This window comes from Chaetodon trifascialis, chromosome 2 (assembly GCF_039877785.1).
Source record: "Chaetodon trifascialis isolate fChaTrf1 chromosome 2, fChaTrf1.hap1, whole genome shotgun sequence".
Lineage (NCBI taxonomy): Eukaryota > Metazoa > Chordata > Actinopteri > Chaetodontiformes > Chaetodontidae > Chaetodon > Chaetodon trifascialis.
The window spans coordinates 3,075,342-3,102,222 of record NC_092057.1 but is presented as its reverse complement, the minus strand read 5'-3'; the positions used below and the strand labels follow the sequence as shown (position 1 = coordinate 3,102,222).

At 44.2% G+C, this 26,881-nt stretch overlaps 2 protein-coding genes across 3 annotated transcripts; both read left to right on the top strand.

The window, feature by feature from the left end:
* The first annotated feature begins 1,007 nt into the window (after positions 1 to 1,007).
* Positions 1,008 to 8,795, top strand: LOC139350304 (carbohydrate sulfotransferase 12-like). 2 transcript variants are annotated; one of them, XM_070991550.1, is made up of 7 exons: positions 1,101 to 1,224; positions 3,519 to 3,556; positions 4,133 to 4,786; positions 5,058 to 5,200; positions 6,860 to 6,988; positions 7,187 to 7,379; positions 8,188 to 8,795. In XM_070991550.1, exons 3-7 carry the CDS (start codon positions 4,244 to 4,246, stop codon positions 8,458 to 8,460), a joined length of 1,281 nt encoding a protein of 426 aa, XP_070847651.1. In that variant the 5' UTR covers positions 1,101 to 1,224; positions 3,519 to 3,556; positions 4,133 to 4,243; the 3' UTR covers positions 8,461 to 8,795. The 2 variants fall into 2 exon arrangements, with proteins under 2 accessions (XP_070847660.1, XP_070847651.1); XM_070991559.1 differs by lacking the exon at positions 3,519 to 3,556 and having other exon boundaries at positions 1,008 to 1,224.
* An 879-nt stretch (positions 8,796 to 9,674) lies between these two features.
* Positions 9,675 to 25,878, top strand: ern2 (endoplasmic reticulum to nucleus signaling 2). Its single transcript, XM_070987287.1, has 24 exons — positions 9,675 to 9,992; positions 10,540 to 10,657; positions 10,747 to 10,780; positions 10,887 to 10,959; positions 11,108 to 11,180; positions 11,449 to 11,571; positions 11,722 to 11,823; positions 12,075 to 12,134; positions 12,253 to 12,469; positions 13,438 to 13,516; positions 13,678 to 13,828; positions 15,049 to 15,191; positions 15,462 to 15,650; positions 16,819 to 17,056; positions 17,327 to 17,431; positions 17,531 to 17,630; positions 19,848 to 20,037; positions 20,151 to 20,247; positions 20,349 to 20,548; positions 20,775 to 20,922; positions 21,348 to 21,475; positions 21,584 to 21,707; positions 21,788 to 21,855; positions 21,950 to 25,878. The coding sequence occupies exons 1-24, from the start codon at positions 9,903 to 9,905 to the stop codon at positions 22,130 to 22,132; spliced, it is 3,033 nt and encodes a 1,010-aa protein (XP_070843388.1). The 5' UTR covers positions 9,675 to 9,902; the 3' UTR covers positions 22,133 to 25,878.
* Positions 25,879 to 26,881: the final 1,003 nt, after the last annotated feature.

Genomic DNA, 26,881 nt, shown 5'->3' with positions numbered 1-26,881 from the left:
TCAGAAATCAAGACAGCATATATTTAGTTACCAGAAATCTAGAAACGCCCGTGCAGTAGAATTCAGTTCAGAACAATAAATATCTCCTGACTCTGATTATTCTGCTTCTGCTTTTTTGACTACTACTTTGTTTTTTGGTGCTTTGACTCCACTTTATTTAGGCCGTATTTTATGGTGGTGTTGTGTTGCGTTGTACTATGTTGAAAAGTGTTTTTAATATTTCTGCACCTCAAGAACTTCAATCAGCCAGCTCTCTGACGCTTCATTCTATGGCAGCAGCTACAATAATACATATTGTGTTTATTTTCTGGACTTTTTTGGGCAGTTTGGTAAGAAGAAAGGCCAGCTTTTACGTACTGTTCTGCTTTTTGGGGCAGCAGCCAGGATTTTCAAAATACTACAGTCATGAGTCACCCAAAACCACCCTCCAAAAGTTTTGACCAGAAACCTATAAAAAGAGTCTCTAAATTGTTTATTGAGGCTTTCTTGGACTTTACATTTTTTAATTAGCTGAACTTGACCAGTGGTAAAATCAGTGGGGGAGTCATGCTGAAGCTCTCTATTATTCATGTTTCTGTTGGGCCAAACGTCACCAAATGTAAACTCACTCAGTCAGAATCTATAAAATAAGTGTTTTAGTTAAAGTTTTTAATTGGAGAATGTCGAGTCCACAAAGTCATGAAGGAATGATTGAGTTTCATGTATCTCAGGGCTTTATAAGTATCGTAATCCTGATTTATTATCTCATGATCTTGATATAGTTTCTCATAAAATTTTACTGAGGTACTGTTACTACGCATGACCTTTCACCTTTTCCTCCCTTTTCTTGGCGGTTTTGGGCTTCCATAGTGTCCTGCCCTTCTGTTTAGGCCCATTACAGTGAGGTTAGTATTGCTAATCCAGCTGCAGCACCCTCAGGGGGCCGCCTGGAGGTCCCAGGACCTTACTTTGGGAAACCAGAGGCTTAGGTGGAGGCGGGTTTACGGTTTCATAGCCTAAATACAGCCAGTATGTAAAAAAAAAACAAACACGCAGCGTTTGTGGAACAGGGGCAGCGGTTACCAAACTCTCGCGAGATTCCTCTTCACCGTGTGGAGGGCGCAGACCGCTACAGTCCCGTCGCGCCCACCCTGTCCCATCACTGGGCAGACGGACAGACAGAGAGGGGACACCGTGCGGGCGACAAAGGCCTGGCTGACCGGCACCATGGAGCTCATCTGCCGGGTAAGAGAAAACATCACGTTCGGCTCATTTATGGTCCTTTTCTCAGACGCACGGACGCACGTTCCCACCGGCTTTAATCACAGCCGCGATGCTCCCGGCGTGAAGGGCATGAAGGGAACAAACCGGGCTTCCGTGCACCTCAAAGGGAGCGTGATGAGGAGGTCCGTGTGGAGAAAGAGCAGAGGAGGCTGTGGAGAAAAAGAAGTTCATGCTTTCTGTCGTCGGCTGCTGCAGGCTGAGGAGTGCATGAGAGAGGGTCAGTGTCCGGTGAAAGGGCACATTGTAACCTGTGTACTGTATAAATTAAGGCTGTTTTCCGACCGAGGACTGGGAGGGGGCGATGGGGGGAGGAATATTAGCTGAAATCAAACGGTGTGTCCCTCCCTTCATGAACACCATTTCCTCAAAAACAAGTGGAAAACAAGTGGTGCAACTCTCAGTGCGAAGTTGCCTCTGAGCTGCACAGACACGTTTGAGGTTCACCTCCGTTTTTACGTGTTTTTCCTTTTTGCGCGTGTCTGTGCGCACGTGTGTGTGGGTACAGCGCGTGCCACGACACGAGAGAGTTTGTGGATGTTGATCTCTTAAAATAGGCTCCTCCGGTCAACGCGGAGTTCAGATTTAGAGGCAGTGGAAAGAAACACCGCAGAAAAAACAATCATTTTCGAGCCGGAGGGTTTTCTTTCTCTTTGCTTTCCTTCAGTCTGGATTTTCCCCCTCTGCTTTTATTAGGATCGTCATTTTTTCCACAGTTTTCCCCGGCAGCAGATGTTTTATGGGACAGACAATAAGGGGTGTAAACCCTCCAGCAGGCTCAGGGCTGAAGCTGCTTCCACCCCCACGGCCCCTTGTTCACATCCCTGTGTGACAGTCGAGGGCCCCGGGCGGAGCCTGAGGTTCCCACGGCCCCTGGGCACGTTCACACTGGACCAAAGCATTTATAGCGCATACTACAATTATTCTGTTCATTAATGATCATTAAAAATGTTAAAGATTGTTGCTGATGCCTGTCACAAGTTGAATTTAACGTCATTTATTTAGGAAGAAATACTGACATCGTTTGCTTTAGTAAAAGTAACAGTAGTAGAAAGGTACACCAGTAGAAGTACAAGTCCTGCATATGATCAAAATGTAGTTTGAGTAAAAAAGAAAAAGTGTGATGATATTTGCCACTTTAATGCTTACTTCTAGGCTACTTGAGTCATTGCTGTGATAAAATGAGTTTTGGGCTGTTTTAATTTTTAATATTATAATGATTCATGGGCTGCACGGTGGTGCAGCAGGTAGTGCGCGTGCCTCACAGCAAGAAGGTTGCCGGTTCGATCCCCGGGTCAGGCGGGGCCTTTCTGTGTGAAGTTTGCATGTTCTTCCCGTGCATGCGTGGGTTCTCTCCGGGTACTCCGGCTTCCTCCCACAGACCAAAAACATGCTCATTAGGTTAATTGATGACTCTAAATTGTCCGTAGGTGTGAGTGTGAGTGTGAATGGTTGTTTGTCCTTGAATGTGGCCCTGCAATCGGCTGGCGACCAGTTCAGGGTGTACCCCGCCTCTCGCCCATTGTAGCTGGGATAGGCTCCAGCCCCCCGCAACCCCGAAAGGGATAGGCGGTATAGATAATGGATGGATAATGATTCATCATATAATGATTCATCTTATCTAACTTCTTCCCCAAAGTCGCTGAGTTTAGTGAGTTTAGCCATCAAATACAATGCAGCGGAGTGAATATTCGAAAGTAGGCTATAATATTTCCCTCTGAATTATAACATAATATTTACAGCACAGTACCTTAAAACTGTAATTAAATACAGCAGTCATAAATATAATGTGGTTAGTTTTACTTACTGGGAAAATGTAGCCAAAGGTCTGAACTAAAACAGTCTAAATCTGAATAAATATGAGCTTTATATTTTTTATTATCGCTCAGCCTGCATGGATTCGTCGACACACAGCACGCTCGCTCGGAGCCTGCAGAATCCGAGCTCACACGTCTCAGCATGTCACTTTATGCTGTATTTATTTTATATTTATGTTTTTATTCGCTGTGTTGACATTTAGAAAAACTCCCCCTCACCAATTAATTTTGCATTTCAGCGTTGAGTGAAAAGAGCAGCTGTCACATAAACCATGCATGCGCGCTGTTCGACTCCCAGACGTTAAATATCGGTCGCTTACATTGTTTTTTACGCCTGTTTGTGTCTGCTGTCTCATTCTGACTGTTGTTATCGTCCTGCGCCGCCTGTTACAAATTAAAGGAAATGATAAGAAGCCTCATTTTACAACTTTCACCTTTCAGCACGTTTGAGGCCGTCTGATGAAGATACAGGATTCAATGTCAGTGTTTTTCATTTCAGTCCACTTTTGTTTATTCCATCTTTTTTTTTTTTGTCTAACCATTGATGACAATTAGAGTCACTGCTTTCTGTTGCCGCGGTAACTAGGCAGCTTATATAACCTCACCTCGTGTCATCATCATTTTATTTATTTATTTAATTATGAATGTTTTAACGACGTTAATACAGTAGCTGCATAATAATGCAGAGAGTAAACATCAGGGATTTTTCACAACCCGGAAACCCAACAGTTAATCCTGTTAATGGCTTAGAACTGATTTAGAAATAATTAGTAAATTACTTAGTAACCATTAATGATGATCTTAGCTAATGGTTATAAATCCTTTTGAGGGATTATTTTATTAGAAAGTGCTTCTTTAACAGTATAATATAAAGCTGATATAATTAAAAGTTTTAATATGATACACTACATTTGTTACTGTGTAAATAATAAATGCACATACTTTTTTTTTCAAGCCATAATATTCATTTCTTGTACTTAAGAATCAGTTTGTAGTTGCTTAATCACTTCACTTCATTGACGCTGTAAAAGAGGAACACTTCCTGTTTCTTTCAGTTGCAGCTGGCGAGCAGGAAGCGTCTCCTTCCGTGATCGATGGCCACCATGGAGCTGAGATAACCTCTTCCTCTTTTCTGCACCAATCACGGCCCTGGATCTGGTATCACCATGGGAATATGGCGTGGTCTACGAGCGGCCTTCATCCTGGGGTCTTTGTTTATGATCCTGTTGATCATCGTCTACTGGGACGACATCGGGGGCTTCAACCTCTACCCCTATCAGGAGCCCAAACACAAGCCACCTCACTCTGATTCTAACCCTCAGGCGACGACCGGCCGTTCACACTCTACATCCACCAGCAGAGCCCAGACCAGTTCTCCCTTCATCGTCCCAACCACTGCTTCCAGTATATCACTGGTCCCTGCGGAGACGGTAGGAGCAGTTGACGAAGATGCAGAGGAGGAGGAGAGGGACAAACAAGAACAGAGGAAGGTGGAAACAAGGGAGGACGTGGAGAAGGAGAGGAGTCGTACCGCCGAGGATGACAGAGAACAGGAGGCGAGGAAGAGGAGGATCATGGATGCGTGTTCAGGAAGGGATGCAGTGGAATTCCCCGGAAGGACTCGGGCGTTTGAGCAGATCCCCAACAGAGAGCTGGATCACCTGATAGTGGATGACACACACCGGATTATCTACTGCTATGTTCCCAAGGTACGGCTGCCCTGTGTGCGTGTGTGTGTGTTTGTGTGTGTGTGTGTTTGTGTTTGTGTCAGCTTGTGGGTGGTGGTATGCACGTGGGTGGTGAGTTAGATAAACAGCGAGAAAGTAAGAGGACAAAAACATCTTAAAAACTCAGTTCCTCTTTTTCCTTCTGGCACTTTGCAGCTTGTCCAAACTCACATTCACGTCCACGCACACACACATGCTCACAGCCGCTCTTGTCTTTCCTGTTTCTCTCCCCCCGTCGCTGTTCTCCGTTCAGGTAGCGTGCACCAACTGGAAGAGAGTGATGGTGGTTCTGTCTCAGTCTCTGATCTCGCCCTCCTCAGGAAAACCTTACACTGACCCAGAGGCTGTACCTCCCGACCTCGTACACAACTCGTCCCTCCACCTCACTTTTGCCAAGTATGACACACATATACGCACATGCACACATATACAGTCGTGCCTCCATCACTTGTGGGGACATTACATAGACTGACACTGGTTTCCTGGAGACTTTCTTTACCCATAAGCACTGCTTGCCCAACCCAAAGCAGAATCCTAACCTTAATCCAAATCTTCATTCATCTTCAACTGAATTGTTTACATTATGGGGACTTGTGTTTTGTCCCTGTAAGGAAGACATGTCCACATAATGTGACTTAACAGATTTGTGTCCATGCAGCATGGATGATTAACATACTCACAGAGCCAAATCTACAAAATACTTTAATGTTTTCCATTAAAGTCATGTTTTATGAAAGGTGTATAGTGAGAAGTCCCGTCATAAATCCAGATCCTTCAGTGCCACCTCACCCCTGCAGAAATTGTTCAGGCCCCCTAAAAAAAAACTCAAATATTTTCTTTTTTACATTTTGAATCCCTCAATAAATGATCTTTGAAATCTTCTCCACACTGCACGGACCTAATTCTGGTCAGAGAAATACTAAATCTCTTTAGATTTTACTTACTTTTATGCCCTTTTATGGAGCAGAAGACTCACATTGTCAGTTATCAATACACAGTGAAATGTTCCCAGAGTTCGGTGAGTGTATCTATGGAAGTTTTAATGTTAAACGATGTTTTGTCTCATCATTCGGCCCTGCAGTCAGCATCAAAAAATCCACTGAGCCCCCTGACAGAGGACACCATCGTTCAGCCTTTAATCTACATTCAGTGTAGATTTAAGGTCTTCATAGGCAGCTTCACCCGAATGTCTGCTCAGTGGTCCAACCGCCATCATTGTTAGGCTACGGCACACACGGAATATGTCCCCACGACAACACGTCAGAGCGTACTGCAGGACGAAACTGTGAATTTAAAAGTAGTCTACAAATTAAATAAAAAAAGAAAACACATAGCCACACACAAACAAACAGCCACTATAAATTTCAACAATGAAAACAGAGACTGAAAAACGTGTCTAACCAAGGAAAACAAAGAAACCACATGCATCAATCCCACAGTGATGACTGAGGCAAATAAACCAATAAATCATCGTGAAGCCAGAATGTGACAACTTTGCAAGTGTGAAATGAAAGTGAGGCAGTTTGATATCCCACAAAATCTATTTACACACTCATTATTTCTTTGTTTAATACTTGACTCTGTAGACTAGCACATCACTATGCTGTAGCAGTGTACTGTGTCTGTCCCCAGTCCTGAAAAGGACTTTAATGAATGAAAAGTTTTCCTTTTTCAAGCAGATCTATGTTAATACTTAGATATCCAGTTCTGCTGAAACTGTGTTTGGTGAGCTAAAGGAGTTATTTACTGAGCTGACGCTTGGAAGAGGAGAGTGGAAACGCAGGCGGAGCTCGGCGCTGCAGCACAGACGGACCTTTCTCTTCCCCTCGGGAGCTGCCTGCATCTGAATTTATGTCTTTCTGTCCACATCGTTGTGCATCTTTTGCCCCTTGAGGACGGATCTATCCTGACTTTACGGTCATTTGGTGACTTTGCCAAATTTGTCCAGTGTTGCATGAGACTGGACAGCTACAGAGTTTGGATTTTGGCAAGCCTTGAAATCATGACTTAAGAGGGCGTGCTGTGTGCTGTTTGTGTCCATGTGTCTTTTCCCAGGTTTTGGCGCCATTATGGTTCTCTGTCCCGCCACCTGATGGCACTCAAGCTCCAGCACTACACCAAATTTCTGTTTGTACGAGACCCTTTTGTGCGTCTCATCTCAGCCTTCAGGAACAAGTTTGGAAGGTGTGTGTCTGTTAGGGGAGGGGTAGACACAGAGCGTGTGTGTGTGTGTGTGTGTGTGTGTGTGTGTGTGTGTGTGTGTGTGTGTGTGTGTGTTCCCTGAGTCGAAGGCGAGGTTGAGGAATGCGCTTCACGTTTGATTGAACAGCAGTCCTTTCATTCTCCAATTATTAAAGTGTGTGTGTTTGTGTGTGCTCTCAGGCCCAACGAGGACTTCTACAGGCAGTTTGGTTCGGTCATGGTGCGTCGTTATGGTAATGTGTCTGGCACTTTGCCAGAGACGGCGTCCGAGGCGTTTGCAGCAGGAGTCAAACCGACCTTTCAGCAGTTTATCACATACCTGCTGGATCCAGAGACAGAGAGGGAGAGCATCTTCAACGAACACTGGCGGCAGGTATTCGTTTCATACAGCCACGTTCACACAAGCAGTGCAAGGCCAGATGTCCCACGATTGGACGCTCTGAGATGATTGGATATCTTTATATGCATACTACAGCCTGCTGTTGGTCACATGCCACTTCCACATCTGTTTTTAACAGACAGCACCAGTATAACGTGGACTTCTTGCCATTGCAAGATTGTACTTATTCTTACTTGGTGTGTGCTACAGTTATTGCAGCGTACTGATGCTGACAGTGTACTATTTAAATGCACAAGAAATTAATGAAAAGATTAAAAGAAAACTGCACCTTTGGAACATGGCTGTCAGTTCTCATCTGAATATTTTACAACAAGGCATAAAATAAAAAAATATAACCGTTTTATGACATAAAAGCATTCCTAGCTGTTTCGTCGGCTGTTGTCAGCCATTGCAGCAGCTCCTTCATTATTTTCTGGTTGTGAGCAGACAATTTTTTATCAGTTTGTGGGACAACGGCATCCACCAGTCCTCTCTCCAAAAACTGAACCATTTGAGCCAACATGCTGGCATTGTTCAGAATACAAATTTTAGTATGTGGACCTCTTAATTGTCTTGGCATGATACTGTATGTCTCAGCGCAGAATTTTTAAAAACTTTTTTTATGTTTTTTCTCTCGTGTATTATTGATTTTCTTCCATTGTGACATGCAGTACGTACACACAGTGTACTCACATGCAGTAGAAGCAGCCACGAGACACAGGCTGATTACATGCACAGCCACAAACATACTCACAAACTGATGCAGTTTTTAAATTGTACGCCTGCTCTTTGTGCGTTTCAGGTGTACCGCCTGTGCCATCCATGCCAGGTGAAGTATGACTTCATTGGACGATTAGAAACCCTGGAAACAGACGCAGAGCATCTGCTGAAGCTTATGGAGGTGGATCATCTAGTACACTTCCCTTCAGGGGCCCGAAACCGCACTGCAACCAGCTGGGAAAAAGACTGGTTTGCACAGATTCCCATAACAATGAGGAGAGAACTATACAAGCTGTATGAACCAGACTTTGAGCTGTTCGGCTATCCCAAACCTGACAGCGTGCTCCACCTGTAGACCACACCAAGCCAAAGGCCTGGGCGCTGCACTGTGTGTGGAGCCCACACCTCACCTACCTACGCACAGCCAGCATATGCCTTGTTTCATTTGTTTTGTGCATACCTCAAATGACAGAAGTACCTGCCAGCATTATTTAATTTTCATCATTTCATATCTGAAGCACACTCACTTACAAGCTGCGTTATCCCAGTCTGTTTTCAAGGCACTTTGAATATATTTTGTGAGTAGTATTTTGGTACAGGAGGTCACAGCGAAAGGACTGGTGCTAACTGTTGGCTGACATTTCTGAAGGGAAATTTGCTGAAGGGAAATAAAGTTTTTCTGTAAATGTCTGACTTCCTTTTTCTGATTTTACTGTGAAGAAAAGCAAGAAGCCTTCAGATCTGCTTAAGTAAAAGGAATAATACCGCAAGTCCATTGCAAGTAAAACCCTACTAATATTTCTATCTATTCAGATTTGTATTTAAAGGGATACTTTGCAGATTTTACAGATTAAGGTCAGTTTAATGGTCCGATAAGTACCACTCAGCTTGTGAAAACAGCTGTATAATGTCTTCTATCTTTTGTCTTTTAAACAAAAATCCCATTCATTGTCTCTTATAAAAGGCTCCAGCATTTTTTGAGCTTTACCCATATTGGGGCCTTAAAGTCCCCCATCTGAAAGTATAATACTTTATTGAGGACCCCTTTAAGTAAAAGTACATAAGTATCATCATTAAAATGTACTCAAGTATCAAAGTAAAAGTATGTAAGATATGTAAATACTACATAACAAAGACACACGTAGTACTGTTTCCATATCTGTTAAACCAGGGTATACTACATATTAAGTTAATGTATTGTAAATTAATATCAATCTGCTGTATTTTAGGAAATCATGTAAATCTTATCCCTCAGTATAAAGCTGCATATACAGTAACTGAAGTACTTTCCACCATTGATGTGGGTGTGTACATGTGTAGGGACTGTGTATGTGCACAGAGGAAACAACAATGACGCCCTCCACTAGTTTCTATTGCACAAAAAGACGCTCTTGTTGCGCTCACAACTGCCCTGCTGTCTGTTTCCACGTGTTCCAGCCTTTTCCACAGCACCGCCCCTTCTGTTCCACATCTCACCGCCCATTGGCTCACCTCCCTGTCACTCAGCGCGGGGAGCGGAGAACCCTCGCCCGCCCACCTGCTTGACAGTTCGCTCCTGACGTCACCAACACGGAAATATGGACCTGGGACAAGAACGGCTGCGTTTCTGTTATTATGGATTTAAAGCGGCACTGCTAGCTTAGAGTTCACCGTGTTTGTCAGCTCTCCGCGCGGCTGTCGCGATGTCTAACGGCCGCTGCTAACTTTCTGACCGATGGACGCCCGCCCTGGAAATGGGGAGAGAGTTCGACCTCTGTTGTTAGTTCAATAGCTTTAGTCCCCCGTTTGTTCCGAGCCATGAAAGACAGTGTTTCGGGGGTCATGGGGCCTCTGGGACGCCTGCTGCTGTCTCTTCTGCTGCTGTCCTGGGAAGGTAAACTGATTCAGGTAAGTTTTGCCTCGTTAAACCGTGTGGCTGGCTCTCCACCTGCTGTTTATACTGTTTGTGTCGCTATTTATGCAACTGGCATCCCGCTGCCCCCCCGTGTCTATTTCAGGCTCGAGTAAAGTTGCCATGATATGATAGGACGTTTAGTCCAAATTGAGTGTAGAAAGTTAATACTGTGTGTGTGTGTGTGTGTGTGTGTGTGTGTGTGTGTGTGTGTGTGTGTGTGTGTTGACTCAGTGTTTGCCATGGTGTGCCACAGACTGCTGTTCTGCCCCTTTGTGGGTAAACATGGGAGCGGTGAACACAGTGTGTGGTACAGCGTTTGGGGGGGTGGGGATAAGGATATCCTGGTAAACGAGGAAGGCTGTGTAATTATCAGGTCCCGTGGAAGACCTGACACACCCACTCACGCACACACTCACGCACACACTCACACACACACTCACGCACACACATACATTCTGTAGTCCAGCTATGCTGAACGATATCCGACATGAACGCAGCTAATCTGAAGTCGCTCTCTCTCTCTGTCTGGCAACCCTTCAGGTTGGGGGGGTCAGATCGGTCACCCTCCCAGAATCCCTCTTGTTCGTCTCGACGCTGGATGGAAGTCTGCACGCTGTCTCCAAACAGTCAGGAGACATCAAGTGGACCCTCAGAGAAGGTTCCTACACGTGGACGTCAAAACTTTTTCCTATTTTTTATTCGCGTTTTCAGATATTTCTCATGAAACGCTTCTTTGATTTCTTTCAGACCCCATTATTCAAGTACCTGTCTACCTCACAGAGTGAGTGAAACACATACACATGCATACAAAGACAAAGTTGGCACATTTGTGACACTCAGCCTCACACACACCTCGTACAAAACATGTGTGAATGTTTATTTTGTAGGCCGGGTTTTCTGCCAGACCCCAACGATGGCAGTTTGTACGTCCTGGGTGGGAAGCACAAGGAAGGCCTAATGGTAAATATGGCAAAACTAACTGAATAAGATGTGTGTGTGTGTGTGTGTGTGTGTGTGTGTGTGTGTGTGTGTGTGTGTGTGTGTGTGTGTGTGTGTGTGTGTGTGAGAGTTTTCACTTTATGACTCCATTGTTTGGATGCGTCTGCAGAAACTGCCGTTCACCATCCCAGAGCTGGTTCAGTCAGCTCCCTGCAGGAGCTCCGATGGTATACTCTATACAGGTGAGACACTGTGTGTGTGTGTGTGTGTGTGTGTGTGTGTGTGTGTGTGTGTGTGTGTGTGTGTGTGTGTGTGTGTGTGTTAGACTGTGACATATGCAGAGAAATATGGGACCAACCCATTCAACATGTGGAGATATTTGTTGGTGATGAATGAATGAGACAAATGCTGTAAATATCTGAGATACTTCAATGCTGTTGGCTAAAATTTGTGTGTGTGTGTGTGTGTTTGTCTGTGTGTGTGCGTGCACGCGCGTATGTTCACATGAAGGTAAAAAGCAGGATGTGTGGTTTGTGGTTGACCCTGAGACAGGTGAGAAACAAACCAGTTTAACCACCTCCGCCTCAGAATCCATCTGCCCTAACACTCCCCTTCTCTACATTGGACGCACAGGTTTGTTGCATAGGTGCTCACACACACACACACACACACACACACACACACACACACACACGCACACACACACACGCACACACGGTGCTGTGGTATTTTCATGCATTGCGCCTTATCTTTTATGAACTGTGCACCCGTTTTGTTTTCCAGAGTATGTGGTGACCATGTTCGATACTAAGACACAAGAGCTGAGGTGGAACGCTACGTACAACGATTACTCTGCTCCACCTTACGATGAAAAACAAGATTACAGTATGTTGCTCACAAGCACGTCCCTGCAGACACGTACTGACAGACTGCCATGGCAGGTCAATTATTACCTGAACGTAAATGTGAACTGATGACAGCCTTGCCGAACCTGCTTTGTGATGTGTAACCTGAATCTGAACGTTTGACTCGTTTGAGGACAGTTAGCGCTGTATGGAATGAAAAGACAGACAGCAGTAGAGCCTCTTCGCTCAGAGTCAGGAAAAACTGACTTGTCCTACCTGTTGTGCTTTCAGAGATGGCCCATCTGGTGTCGAGTGGCGATGGTCTTGTTGTGACAGTTGACAGAGAGTCAGGTAGGGAGAGGTGTGTGGTCTTTACAGTGTGGTTATTTTAAGACCTTACCTGCCTGAGGGGAGTTTCTTTATTTCCACCTCTGCTTCCTAGTGAGACTCAGCGTTTTTTGTCTTCCAGGTGATGTTCTGTGGAGTCAGAACTATGGCTCACCTGTCATAGGGGTCTACCTGTACTCTGGAGACTCGCTAAGACACGCCCCCCACCTGTCCCTCGCCATGGAAACGCTCCGCTTCCTCACCTTCTCCTCTGCCAACAACCAGGCAGACGCACACTCTACCTTGAAGTGGAGCTATCAGTTTGTGAAGGAGCAAGCCAGCGCACAAACGCAACTTTTGTAAGAGCACACAGAAACATGGGTAACCAGACGGCCCTCAGACTGCACAAAGCTCGAGTTATTGAGTAAATCACATCACTGGATTGACTGACAGGAAGAAGGCTACGAGCCTCCATTGGCTGACTGCATCATTCGGCTTTCTCCGTCCCTTCTGCTGTCTTTTTGTTACTGCTTTCAAAGTCCCCGTCGCAACCTCTGAGCTACTTACCTACACCCTGAAAATGGCAGGTTTTGACAGATTTGGATCACGGCAGGCCCGCTCTTCGCTGTGTTATGTACACTTTCTTTCATGCTAGGGCTCGCCTCCCCATGTACAAATATTCCACCAAAGCAAGCTCCACCTGACGCTGCTCTGCAGGTGCACCGGCGCTGCATCCTGGGCTCAGTGCCAGCCGAGACGATTGAGAATGATTTAAGAAAAGCAAACATCCAGAGTGTTTTTCCCCTTTTACCGGAATGATGATGGTTCAGCCAAACCTCCCTCCAGCACTGGCACCTGTTACAGGCAAAAAGATAAGCTGGAAAGATAAACGTCACCCATTTTTTAAAAAACTTTGCCTGTAGTCTGTTTATCTCGTGCTTAGGTGATAACGCAGCATGGCACCAGTACTGCAGTCTAATATTCAGAACCTGGTATATTGATTTACTGCAGTTGTTATGGAGGTGTGTGCTTGAGGTGTCTGGTGGTGTGTTTCAATGGATCCCTGCCAGCCAATCAGAAGCAGGTTTTTTTTGTGGCAGTAGTATAATTAAAGCTGCATTTCATGTCCCTGTAAACAATTTGAGTTATATAACTTTTTCAGTAATTGCTTTACGGTGGAAATCCCCAAATCGAATTAATTATTTTATGTGCTTAGAGATCAATTGATTAATTCCATCAATTAGCTTAATCATATTAATCAGTGAACAGTCAAATAACTTGATTGATTGAAGGAGTAACCTGACTTTTTTTTTTTTTTTTCTTTAAGACACACTCTCTATGTGGGAAAACTGGACTCCCACCTCTATGCCTCCACCTCCCTCGTCCACCATGGAGTCTCATTAGTGGTGAGTTTAAATACGTAATCTATTTTTATCATATCACGGTCAGTCATCTGTGGCGATTCTCCGCTCTGCTCTCTGATAGTTATTACAGTATATCAGATCGAGATGAGATGTGATAAGAAAGCCGTCATGTGGCTGGTTTGTGCTTCTTGTTGCCGTGGCAGCCTCGTGGACTGACCCTGGCTCGAATTGAGGGTCCAGTGACGGCTGAGGTGACGGTCAGGGAGCGAGGGGCGTGTGAGATCACACCTTCCACCGATGTGCGCTACCCGCCAGGGAGCACAAACAGCCGGAAGAACCACTGGCTGCTAATAGGTGAACACACACACTCACAGCTTACACGCACACACACCACACCTTCATCACTGCGTGTCATCCAAAAGCAACAAAAAACTTCCTGAAAGATGGATCGCTGTTCTAACCAACTGTAATTTATGTTGTGCTATTTGCTGTATATGAATATATGGATTCTATAAATAGTGTTTTCAAATAACAGAGTAATTATCAAGGGTCTGTCTTCCTGTTAACTTTAAAATGAACTGCGACATGCATTTTGTCTACAGTATTTAATATTGAGCTGAAACACAGAAATATCACAATAATTGAAGCTTGGAAAACTGCACTTTATGCTCCTAAAAGTGCATTCAGAGACATAAAAAAATCTAACATTTTATCTTCTGCTGTGGAAAAGTTAAATTCCCCACCAAAAACTGAATTATTACTTTGACAGCACAGACTTTTCTCAAGTGTCCAAATCTGAAAACCTTTTACCTTAGCCTGGCTTTCGAAAGCAACGAGTCTGGCTTCAGAGGAAAGCTCACAAAAATCGGAATGTGATCGGCTCTGCGTGACCACATCTGGAGGTCATCCGGCTCACGTAGTGTTTGGATCTCAGGTCAGCGTAAACGCTATCTGTACAGCATCTGTACGCATCAGTGCACAACATACGGATATTTGCTTTGAGTAAACATAAAATAGAGTTTGCTGTTCATATTTAGAGAGGGAGCCGATAGAGACCGGCCTGTAATTACTGATCATACCTCTGCTCTGTGTCATGAAAGGGAAGGAGGTACTAAAATCCTGTTCTGCCGGCAATAAAGCAATAAAGATGTGCTGTAAGAAGTAATTGTGTGTGCGAGGGTGTGCACTGCACTCATCTGTGCAGCCGACCTGCTGCTAACAGGACATTATTTGTCTTGTCGCAGAATCGACCACATGCTTGCACTGCAACACACCCGCACAAACTGACAGTATTTTGCACACAAAGCGATAACTTGATGTGTAATATTTGGCAAATTTACGACTCAAAAAGTGTTTTTAAGATTAGATTACTTGAAGCTATCTCAGGGTTAGGGTTAGGTTAGTTTACTGTACTTCTAAGTTGTAAATGCAAAGATCAGCTTGCTTATAATCTGGATAACGTATGCAGAGGTACATCCCATTTTAATCCCAGGTGTTAGTGAACAGGCAAGGAAATACACATTAGCACTCATGCAGCCCTACATGCATCACACCTGTGTGTTTGTGTGGTTTAGGTCATCACGAGCTCCCTCCGGTAGCTCACACCACCATGCTGAGGGACTTCCCAGGCAGCCTGCAGCGTTCTGGTGACGCAGTCATCCCCCCTCGGCCCTCGGCCTCCTCTGCCTCCCCTGCCTCATACTACCACGAGCGCTATGTGAGTCACAGCTCCAAACTACGTCTGTGGCTGCTGCCGTGTACACCTGAAAGCCAGTGAATCACAGAAATGATAGCAGAAAATGGTCCCTCTCTGTAAGGCTGTTACTGTCCATTGTAACCTACTTTAAGCTGTTTCAGAGATGTTGGTGTAATAAATGTGTCGCAGTCATTTTCATTGCAAACTGCTTTACAGAGAACAATGACAACAAACTGAGTGAACCCTCATCATATTCCCATTGTTCCTTATCTCCGTTATTATGTCCTTCAGTTCCAGACGGTTGCTGGTGGCCATAGCGACACTAATGCTAACAGAGAGGGGGATGATGGGAGGACGTCAGGACAGACCCAGCGAGCAGCCGCTGTGCTTCCTGTCTATATGACTCAGGACCGTCTCACTCTGGCTGTTCTGACGCTGCTGCTGGGAGGATGGCTGGCCTTCGCTCTCACATACCCCGTTGTGAGTGTGTCTAATCTCTATCCGCTGCAAAAGACGCAGCTGATCGGGATTTTATTCACAAATATGTGAACAAATGGTGGCAAACTGCATGCCTCTGCAGGGAAATATCCACTGTAGGATACCCTCAAACAGATATATAGGTTTGATCCATGATTGTCATCACACCCACAGGTTCTTTGTGGCAGAAATGTTCAGTTCGTGGAGCACCTAGTCTTCCTCAGCCTGCCTCTTTTACTTCAGTTAGCAGGCTCTGACATGTACCACAATATTCATTAACCCCTAAGCAACATGTAGAAATACTTTGTGTTCCCCCATCAAGCAGTAATGACAATATAAACACAGTTAAAGGTCTCCTCTGGAGCTTTTGACCACCAGTAAAAAGATATGCTGCAGTGCACCAGCAAAGATGGGAAAGCAGAAGACTGCATTAAAAAAAGATGTTTATGAGGATGGAAATGCATTCAGCTTTCATTTGTTAGACCTGAAGGATAGGAGGAAACTCCGCAGGGCACCTTCCAGAGTTTGTCGAGTTGAGGAAGAAGTTAGAGCTGCTACTTCTTCTGTTGCTGTTCTTGCCAGAATTGTAATTGTAAAATGTCTTGGGTTACACGTTTGATTTATTATCAACAAGAAAAGAAATTAAGCTCTGAAATGCAAAATTCACCAGCGCTGCCGTTGTGTCCTGCCGCCGTGGTGGCTTAAAAACAACACATGATCGACACATCGTGTTTACGCCAAAGCTTTTCCTCACACACTCAAAGATCTAATTAGAATTTGGAGCATCTGCCTGCATACATTTGCATTTTTTAAGTTCAAATTTATTTGTAGAGCAAAACCAGAAGTGCAATTCAATGTGATTTTCAGAGTGATGAAATAATGCTGTCGTGTCAGCATGGACACATTTCTGAATTCATGCATCGATCATGTTATCTGATGGAGCGTAATACTATAGCACTAACAAAATAGTGATTGTGGGCAGTTTTTTTTTAGCAGCGTTTAAAGCGTTTTCCTTCACAGCATTTGGGCTGGATGGTATTTCCTGATGTTTTTTAATCTTCCTTGAAGAACAGCTTCATTTATTCCTCCTCTTCAGTCTTCTCAGTACTGATCTGAACGTCCGTCGTCTAACAGCAGTTTGCGTGAACTGTATCTGTGTGTGTTTCTCCAGCGTGCAGCCCAGCAGCTGAAAGCTCAGAGGCAGCTGGAGGAGGCTTTTGAGTCTCGTCTCCAGCGCATGCAGACCAGCATGCAGACGAACATGCAGACGAACATGCAGACCAGCATGCAGACGAACATGCAGACGAACATGCAGACGAACATGCAGACGAGCGTGCAGACCAACGTGCAGGCAGTGACCTTGGTTTCCTCAGACACGTCCCTTTCTTCTGACACAAACATCTCCAGTGGTAAGTAACTTATAAAACAACTCTATTAAGCTGCATTCCCTGCATTCAGCGGCCTCAAGGTCCGGTTCAATTATTAAGTGTTTTTCTTTGCGGTGCACTTGAGAGCTGGAAGATCACACCAGTAAAATGCATAAAATTGTGTTAAAGAATCATTTTTCTCAAAGCCCAGAGATCTTAAATATATTATTCATTCCTTGTTTAAATAAGATACAGAAAAAAATGACTTGCAAGAGACGTGCATACTGTATATCTTCACTTTTCTACATCCAGACTCTCACCCAGCTTCTCCTGAGCCTCCACCCAGCCCTCACTCTCACAGCAGCAGCACCTCAGATGTCGACGTAAATGGCACCGCTGGGCTCAAACCCACAGCAGGTAAACACTCCGCACTGTGTGTGTTCAGATGTATTATCTCCTCCTGTCCCTTGCTGTGAAGATGAAATTCATTTCTTGCTGCTTCATTCTTTCCTCCAGCTGTCTCAGAAGGAAACAGTGAGGAGGTGCAGGTGGGTAAAATCTCCTTCACTCCATCTGAGGTGCTCGGACACGGCACAGCGGGAACGTTTGTCTTCAGGTACAGTGTCTGCATTTTAACGTGTTACTGTTTCATCAGTTAATGATGCTGGTCTTAATCAAAGCACCATATTAGGGGATTCACATGTTTCAGGTCATTAAGTGCAAAACAATTGTGCTTGTTGCCACTTTGGCTGTCTGTTGTATTTGAAAGGCTGCTGATGGCTGACAGCTAAATGTCAAATCATGGGCGTTGGCACATCAGTGAACACACCGTCTGCTAAGCAGTTTCTGCTTGAAGCAGCTTCTGCAAAGAGTATGTTACATAATCTTTGCAGAATATGAAGTGCATAGTGCATGCATCTTCTTGACAGACTGGAAAAATGGGTGGGACTTACTGGCACTATACTACACTGGTTCAAATCCTATTTACAGGATAGAAACCACTTTGTGTCAGTGGGTGAGCATGTGTCTGAATGAAAAAGATGATGTGTGGGGTGCCACAAGGGTCCATTCTCAGACCATTTCTTTTCAATATCTGCATGTTGCCCCTAGCTCAGACTATGGAGCATCATAGTATTTCTTATCGTACTTACGCAGATGATACACAACTTTATATTTCTGTGTCATCACATGACTACAGTCCCTTACTTTCACTGAATGAGTGTATTCATCAAATCAATGAGTGGATGTGCCAGAATTTTCTTCAGCTCAATGCAGATAAGACAGAAGTGATTGTATTTGGCCCCAAAAATGAAAGGTCAAAGATCAGTGCTCAACTTAACTCCATGTCACTGACAACAACAGATAAAGCCAGAAATCTTGGTGTAATTATTGATTCGGACCTGAATTTTAACAACCATTTAAAGCTGATTACCAAATCAGCCTACTACCACCTGAAAAATATAACCAGAATTAAGGGATGTCTGTCCAAAGAAGACATGGAAAAACCGGTTCATGCATTCATTTTCAGTAGGTTGGACTATTGCAATGGAGTCTTTACTGGCCTAAACAAAAAATCAATTAGGCAACTACAGCTGATCCAAAATGCTGCTGCGCGAGTCCTTACAAACACCAAAAAAATGGACCACATCACACCAGTCCTCAGATCACTACATTGGCTTCCTGTGAGTCAAAGAGTAGACTTTAAAATCTTACTGTTCTGTTCATACTTTCCAAAATATTCCAGGTTTTCCAGGAAATGTTTGCCATTCAAATGAATGGACAGAATGTTTGAAATGAACACACTTAAGACATGGCATTAATTCAAATTTGCATTAATTCACATTAATTTTTTTTTTTAATTCCATGCAGTTTTCAGCCCCTCACAGAGCTGTAGGATCTGATTAAAAATCTCTTTTAAACTTGCTCCCACGAATATAACTCTTTAAACATTATTCTTATGTCAGTAAGTCAGAACATTTTTGCTGGTTTCACACATGTAACTATGGCATCAAACAGTGTGTTTCAGGAAGGAAGCAGGAACTGGTACATTTCTAACCTGCTGTAATTCACACATTTTTGACACTACATACACAAATCTCACAAGAACCCTTCAGGAGGGTCTCCTCTCTCTTATGGTTGGGCTATAAGAGTTGAGAGTTGTGCCTCAGCTATAATCTCTGCGAGTTGAACTCTGTGAACCAGGAGTCAGACAGCAGTTACCGTCACCATGGCACCCTTTGATTACAGCTGGGGAAGCGCAACTGAGATAGATTTGCTAATTAGTGCAGGTTGGCACGCACACATGCAGGTCGTAGACATTCTCACATCTCTTCAAGGATACCTACGCATTCATGCTTTCAGCTGGAAACTCCATTCAGACCCGATCATGTTTGATTTAACTTTGAAATCCCATTCATAGTAATTTCTCCTTTTCCCACTTTTCTCACTTCTTCAGCTGCTTCTTTATACAAAATAAACTCAGCGATCCAGATTAGTGTCAGCTTTAAAGTATTCCATGTCCTTCACACATTATTGGTATTATTCAGCCTTTAAAGCCGGCATCACAGTTAGCGTCAGCAATTTCTGCAGAAGTTGTGACAACTGTGACATGGCCTGAAATACAGTGAAATACAGCCAATGGCTACAAGTAGGAAATCAAAGTGATCGACACCAACATAAAGTGTACACAGCTTTGAGTTAATGAGCCCAAACCTGTGATTTACATTAAGAACAGCAAATGTTCTTAACTAACAAACCACTGAATTTCTTAGGTACGCTTGGTTGGTGTGTTGCACTCTCAGTTCACTCACTTGCTCTGTTTGTGTGACTGCAGGGGTAAATTTGATGGACGCCATGTAGCGGTGAAGCGAGTTCTTCCGGAGTGTTTTGAAGTCGCAGAACGCGAGGTGCAGCTCCTCCGAGCGTCTGACACACACCCGAACGTCATCCGATATTTCTGCACAGAGAGAGATCGCCTCTTCACGTACATCGCCATCGAGCTGTGTGCTGCGACCCTGCAACAGGTCGGTACTGCAGGTGTCAGGTGACTTTTCAGTGTCATTACTGAGCAGTTTGTCATTAGCATCCCATTCAAAACGACAGCCCTCAATAACAAAACCAACATATTTGCCTGCAGTATGTGGAGGATCCGACTTGCTTTCCCGGGCTGAATCCTATAAGTGTGCTGGAGCAAACCATGTGTGGCCTTTCACACCTGCACTCGCTCAATATAGGTCAGAAAAAAAAACATCTGAGTACTGTTTACCTTAAACCTCACATCCCTCCATCTTCGTGAACAAAAGTCTTCTTCACTCTTCATCATCTCTCTCTTTAGTCCACCGTGACCTGAAGCCTAGGAACATCCTCCTCTCTGGTCCCAGCGTGCTGGGTCAGGTCCGAGCTCTCATCTCCGACTTTGGGCTCTGTAAGAGGATCCCAGACGGTCGGAGCAGCTTCTCTCTGCGCTCAGGAATACCAGGAACCGAAGGGTGGATAGCCCCTGAAGTCCTGAGGGATACTCCTGACAACAAACCGGTAAGACGCACACACGTCTTACATACAGCAGAACTGTCAGTCAACTTCTTTTAGCTAAAACAATGCAGCAACAGGGTCTGAGCAAGTCCAAGCGAAGGACCAAATGGCCTATACTTGTTTCAAACCTCTGTATTTTATTTTGGATTTAAAAATCGACCAAAAAATCCATATCTGAACCCCAAAATATAGCCCTTTGACTGATCCGGCGTTCCTCCTCTCTCCACAGACGGCAGCGGTGGACGTGTTCTCAGCAGGCTGTGTGTTTTACTTCGTGGTCAGCAGGGGGCGGCACCCTTTCGGTGACGCGCTGAGACGACAGGTCAACATCCTGTCAGGAGAATACTCACTCTCGCATTTTATGGAAAACACACACGGTGAGAGCGATCTTTGTGTTTGTGCCTCTCCTGGTTTGGTTCATGCCTGACTGCTACAGTAATCTTAATGTGACTGCTCCGGAGAGCAAAACAGCTAATTCAATCAGTTCCTGCATAACTTTGGAAGATTTAACCCCCTCAATACTTCTGCATATGATTCTCAAATAGAAAGACTTTGCTCGTAAGTTTACCTCCCTTTCCTACATTAAATCAAGTCAAATCAAATCACACACCAACAATCCAACTTCCTTGTGCACACTACTGTCTAGATGAAGGGATGCAATTTTCAGACATTGCCTTAATTGCTAAATGTAACTGAAAGTCAATAATAAGTATTTGATAATGTCATTAAAAGAAAAGTGTTTCGAACTGTATTTTGCACAGTAACAATGAGTGAAACACCTAAAACCTGAACACTGTTTCAGATGACGTGATCGCACAGGATCTGATTGAGCAGATGATCAGCGCTGAGGCCGAGTCCCGTCCCTCCACCGCCTGCGTGCTCAAACATCCGTTCTTCTGGAGCCCCGAGAAGCAGCTGCTCTTCTTCCAGGTGTGTTAAAGCTCTGAGGTCGCCGGATACACAAAGCAGCAGGTGTCTCTGTAGTGAAACTGCACGTCTCATTTCATTCTCTTTTTATTTGTTTGCGCGTGTACGCAGGACGTGAGCGACCGCATAGAGAAGGAACCAGCCGACAGCCCGATTGTGGTCAAGCTGGAGACTGCAGGGAGAGCAGTGGTTCGAACCAACTGGAGGATGCATATCTCTGTGCCGCTACAGACAGGTACGCACACACAGTGGCACTGTTGACGATGCCAAAGCGTTCAGTGGTCTGTAATCCATGTCCTCTTGTGTACATTCCAGACTTGAGGCGGTTCAGGACATATAAAGGAAACTCAGTCAGAGATCTGCTGAGAGCCATGAGGAATAAGGTCAGCGTGCATGCTTCGCTTCTACACTCGCAGCATTTTTTACACACATCCTGACACGTCGGGACGTTTTTGATGTTAACATTGCATGTTACAGAAGCATCACTACCACGAGCTGCCCCCGGAGGTGCAGGAGACTCTCGGCGAGCTGCCCGAAGGCTTCGTCAGCTACTTCACCTCACGGTTTCCACGGTTACTGATGCACACACACGCTGCTCTGCACATCTGTAGCCATGAGAGACTGTTTCAGCCCTACTATCTGTCCCCAAATGCCAAGTAGCATTCGCATGACTCTGCACTCTCTGCCCTGTACACATGCATACAGCCCCGTTATTGCTTTTGTAAAGCCCATACTGTTTTTGGGGGGAAGGTACAGTGCTGTGAAAAAGTTTTTATATTCCTTGAGTTGTTTTATAGATTCATTTTATATTTCTGCAGCTGTTTATCAAGAAATTGTTTGAAAATTTTATTCTAAAGCACTCTGAGCGCGTACGTCCACAAAGGCTGCATATAGTTTAGGGATGCACCGATCCAATACTGATATCAGACTGACTCCAGTAGTTGGGTTGGGTATCAGCGACAACGGGACCGATCTATTCAGTTCTAGGGTTAAATCTATGGGGTGTACGACGTCATGCGTCAACAGCACGGCACCATCTTTATTTTGGCAAAACAGATGGTGTCAAGAAATGTAACAAACACTAACGGTTCGAACTGTAAAACAGCACAAAACTGATAATTAGCATCATAAACCACGATATTCTGAACCAACACATGACAAACACTTGGCATGGTGGGAAATGAGGGCCTTCACTGCAGTGGTTAATAATGCAATGCAAGGTGTGCATGCCTGTTCTGGGCATGCTGACCGTGTCTCTGCATCCTACGATCTGGGAATTTCCTTCTGTAGTTGTCAGCTGTGTTTATACCCCCCCGGCGCTGACACCAAGGCGGCAGCGAAGCTGGTGACCAAGGATGCTAACTTTACTTTGCAGAGTATTCTGGTGTTTATCTTGGGAGATTATAACAATTGCAAACTGGACAATGTTCTGCCATCGTTTCAACAATATGTGTGCATTCCCACCAGAAGGGAAAGCATCTTGGATTTCTGCACCAGTGACATTAGCAACACATCCTGTGCTGGTTCTTCTCAGTGGCTGCTCACTGTGGCTAATACTTAGCATGGGCTAAAGGCAGAGAATGAATGTCCCTACAGGGATCAATGAAGGATAAAATGACTTAAATTCATTTCATACCCACTGCTCAGACCCTTATTTGAATTTTACTGAATTCACAGTAATATTCAAACAGGAACTTAAACATTACAATCCTACAGTCCCACAATGGTCAGAGGTTGCTATCACACAACTCCAAGGCTCCTGAACCTCAAAGAGAAGCAAACAGCTGTCAGGCTCAGAGACAGAGCTGGTCTCAGGACGGCAATATAAAAACCAAGGTTCTCAAAACAAAACTGAAATTTAAAAAACTGGTGCAGGAATTTGGCAACATGAAGGCTAAATAAGCTTTCTGGAAAGCTTTGGCTGGATGTGAACCTGAACCCAGTCAACACCAACTGACACACACGGCTTCAGTCTGATGTAACCTTACACACAATACCAACAACGACAACAACAATAACAATACTAACACCATTCAGGCTCTGTTATCGATATCGGTATCTGTTTAGGCAGACATCCAGATTCTTGTTACGGAATCAGTTTGAAACTGAAACTGAATTGGTGCATCTCTAATACATTTTTTATATTAACAAGAGAAAATGGTTTTAAAGTGTATCTTAATGTGTAACTCTGTCACAATATACTCCATGAAGAGTGCAATAGCAATGTTTCCTCCAAACAAATCCTGGAAAAAGGCTTCGGGTGAATTTCATGAATGTTCCAGGTGCAGGTGCTTCTTTGTTTTCCCAGAGTGCCACCTGATTTTGTTTTGGGGAAACAAACACATCACAGTTCTTGAATGAAGAGCACGGTTGTAAAAAGAGCTTTTTGATAAGGTGCAGCAGCAAAGGCTGTAAGAGTCCAGATCTCCAGATCCCGCCTCAGTCTTTCTGCCTGTTGAGGCACCAGTTTGAACTCTGGGTTGGCTGACGAGTTGAGATTCCTTCATCCTTTTCTACATTGCAATCCTATTTTTAGCCGTTTTAGCAACTGAAACATTTTTTCTCAAGTGTAATAATTTAAAGCTGCAGTATGTAACTTGTATAAAAGTAATTTTTGTCATATTTGCCTTAAAACTGTCCCTATGCCCAGGCAGCAGTACATGAAACATGTGATCTGTAAAAAAAACGCCTCCATTGGTCCCACCTACTGCTCCTACTGTGATTTGCAAGAATCCACTGTGCCCGACACAAAACAACCAATCAGAGCCAGAGGAACGTCTGAGGGAGTGTCTGACATCTGTCAATCACTGCTCACACACGCTGTGAACCGCCCCCTCCCTCCGCTCAGTCAAACAGCTCTGTGAGCGGCGTCAGGAGGCTAGTGAAAGCTATGGCGGAGCAACAGCCAATCACGAAGCAGAAACTGCCCATACCGCCGCCGCCAACAGCAGCATGTACGGCTAAGACAACAAATAACCATGAAGCTAATATGGTGATTGTTACAGTAACACTCCGCAGCGCGTACGCTATGTTAGCAACTGTGATGTAGCGGCTGGGCAGAGTTAGCTTGTTTCCGATGCTAAGGCTAACGTTGCTGGTTGCCACGGTGGCCGCGCAGACGCCGCAGGGAGGATGGGCTTGGAGGCGGGGCATGAGTGCAGCGAAGTGGGAGGGGGAGTGACGTGGAACTTGTTGATGTCTGCTCTCTTCTCGATCTCACCTACTGCAGCTTTAATGGAGTGAAGCAAAAATGATCCATGATGGCCAAAAATGCCCTAAAACAGATCACTTCTCCTCGGCCAATTCCTCCAGATCTCACTGAAATATGTTTACAACAGACGAACAACACACATAACCTCTTTGAAGGTCATTTAGATCATTTTGTGAGCAGTTTTGTCTTTACTGGATTGTTAATAGCATAGAGACGGACAGGAAACAAAGGGAAGGAGAGGGTTAAGACATGCAACGTACGTCTCCATCGTGACGCCCTGTCACTTTTAAAAAGGTTTTCTGAAACCCATGTAATGATATATAATATCACCTTTAAATGAGGAGAATGTTACTTATTTTATGAAGATGTTCATTTGAAATAAATGAAAATCAGTGTGCAGTGTGTTCAGGTCGCACACAGGTGTCACTACAGGGTTAGACTTTACCAAAACTGCAGTTAAAATAGCAACTTATTAAAAATGTAAATGGACCCATGTTGGATTTTAGGGAGTTGAGTTTCACACAGTAATAGCTCTGGAGTCCAGATGAAATAGCCCACAAACAGTATGTGAGATGCTCAAACTTTGTCACAGCACTGTAGTCAACGCAGAGGACGGACAACAGAAAAAAGCCGTCAGTGAAAGAGTTTACTTCTCCCCGTCCGTCGCCGCTGTGCTTCTCTCAGCGTGAAAAGTGCCAAAGACTGCACACTATTTACTGCTATTTGTTTTTATGTACAGTATTTGATGTGTGTGTGTGTGTATGTGTTCATTACTGCATTGCTGAATGTAGCTACACTGGCAGAAGAATGTACTGAGCCTTGTTCCTGACTGAAGTCAGTACATGGAGCGTGCAGGAACAGTCACATATCCCTGGCACTGTTAACATGGGCGTTGTGCATATGCTGAATCTGATTCAGCAGCAGCGTATGAAGGCAACAATGCAATGGCAACACTGACTTTTTCAAAGTTAAAGTCATTTTTTGTTTACTGTTGTCATTACTTCCCCACTCCTGAATGTCCAGCGTCACTAAACGCCACCAAACGCTCTCAGAGCTGTTTGAATCTCTCCCTGTCACTGCTGACCGAAGGCTTGTTCGTAGGTCTGCAGCAGAATGAATGATGAAGAATCCAACTTTTGTACTTTTTTTGAACGAGTGAATTAAATCGATGCTTTGGTCGTGCCAAAGAATGAAGTAAATCAAGTGTTGTTGTCTGTTTGTAAGCACACAGAAGAGACACAAAAGGGTTGATGTTAACTGAAAACGTTAATTGATTTGTTGACTTCATTATTAGACCAGAGTGTGAGACAGCTGGGAAGGTAAGATTCACCTTTATGTGTCTTAAAGTCCCTGAAAACACATTATCTTAATTATTCCTGTGAGCGACGGGCCCTTCAGAACATGAACACACACTTTTTAACCAGTTTTGACTATTTCACGAGAGATTTCTGCATTTGTGTTTTGGATGGAGCTCTCCGGGCCGGTTGGAAGGAGTCTGGGCTCAGCTGGAAAAACACGATGCCGTGTACTTCCCTCCATCAAATGTGGATTTAGCTAAATTCAAATCAAACATGATGACAGTTGTGGGGCTGTTTGCTTTGGTTGTTGTTTAAATCTGATCAAAGCTGAGCTGTTTCAGTGCATATTGCATATTAATAATAACAACTAATGGTGTTTTCCCTCCAAACTTCTGTGATTGTTGCTTATTCAGTCATGAATATTTGATATTATAGAGAAATACTTAAGAGCTCAAACCTAATTTTCAGTGGCCTTGAATCTTAATGTAAAAATGCTTTTGGAGGAAAGCTGCTGCTGAAGAAAACACAAAACAAAATGAATGACAACATCCCAAAAATGCTGTTTAAATTAAATATTTATGAATTAAAATGACCATAAAAACCATCAAAAACACTTTTTTAAAATCAAAATGCAACATTTAAAGTGGAGATGAACTGAGACATGTTGGATGACAAACACTGTTTTCTCAAATTCACCTCTGCATTGTTCAGTTGTACCTTTTCTCTCATTAGATACAATCTCTAAACTTTCTTGTCCACCATGAGCACTGACCAGCAGCAAAGGTGTCTCTTTACCTGGACCCGCTCATCAAAGCTGCAGGTGACGCCACCTGTGCACACACAAGCAAAACTTCCCGCCTCTCTCTGCTGCTGCCTTGTGTCACTCCGCCAAACCCACAA

What these genes read in the sequence shown, in the direction of transcription:
- LOC139350304 (XM_070991559.1), top strand. Translation starts at nt 4,244, where the DNA reads ATGGGAATATGGCGTGGTCTACGAGCGGCCTTCATCCTGGGGTCTTTG. An exon ending in TTCAGGAACAAGTTTGGAAG is followed by an intron (nt 6,989 to 7,186) that starts GTGTGTGTCTGT and finishes GTGTGCTCTCAG; the next exon opens with GCCCAACGAGGACTTCTACA. An exon ending in TCAACGAACACTGGCGGCAG is followed by an intron (nt 7,380 to 8,187) that starts GTATTCGTTTCA and finishes TGTGCGTTTCAG; the next exon opens with GTGTACCGCCTGTGCCATCC.
- ern2 (XM_070987287.1), top strand. Translation starts at nt 9,903, where the DNA reads ATGAAAGACAGTGTTTCGGGGGTCATGGGGCCTCTGGGACGCCTGCTG. An exon ending in CAAGTGGACCCTCAGAGAAG is followed by an intron (nt 10,658 to 10,746) that starts GTTCCTACACGT and finishes GATTTCTTTCAG; the next exon opens with ACCCCATTATTCAAGTACCT. An exon ending in AGCACAAGGAAGGCCTAATG is followed by an intron (nt 10,960 to 11,107) that starts GTAAATATGGCA and finishes ATGCGTCTGCAG; the next exon opens with AAACTGCCGTTCACCATCCC.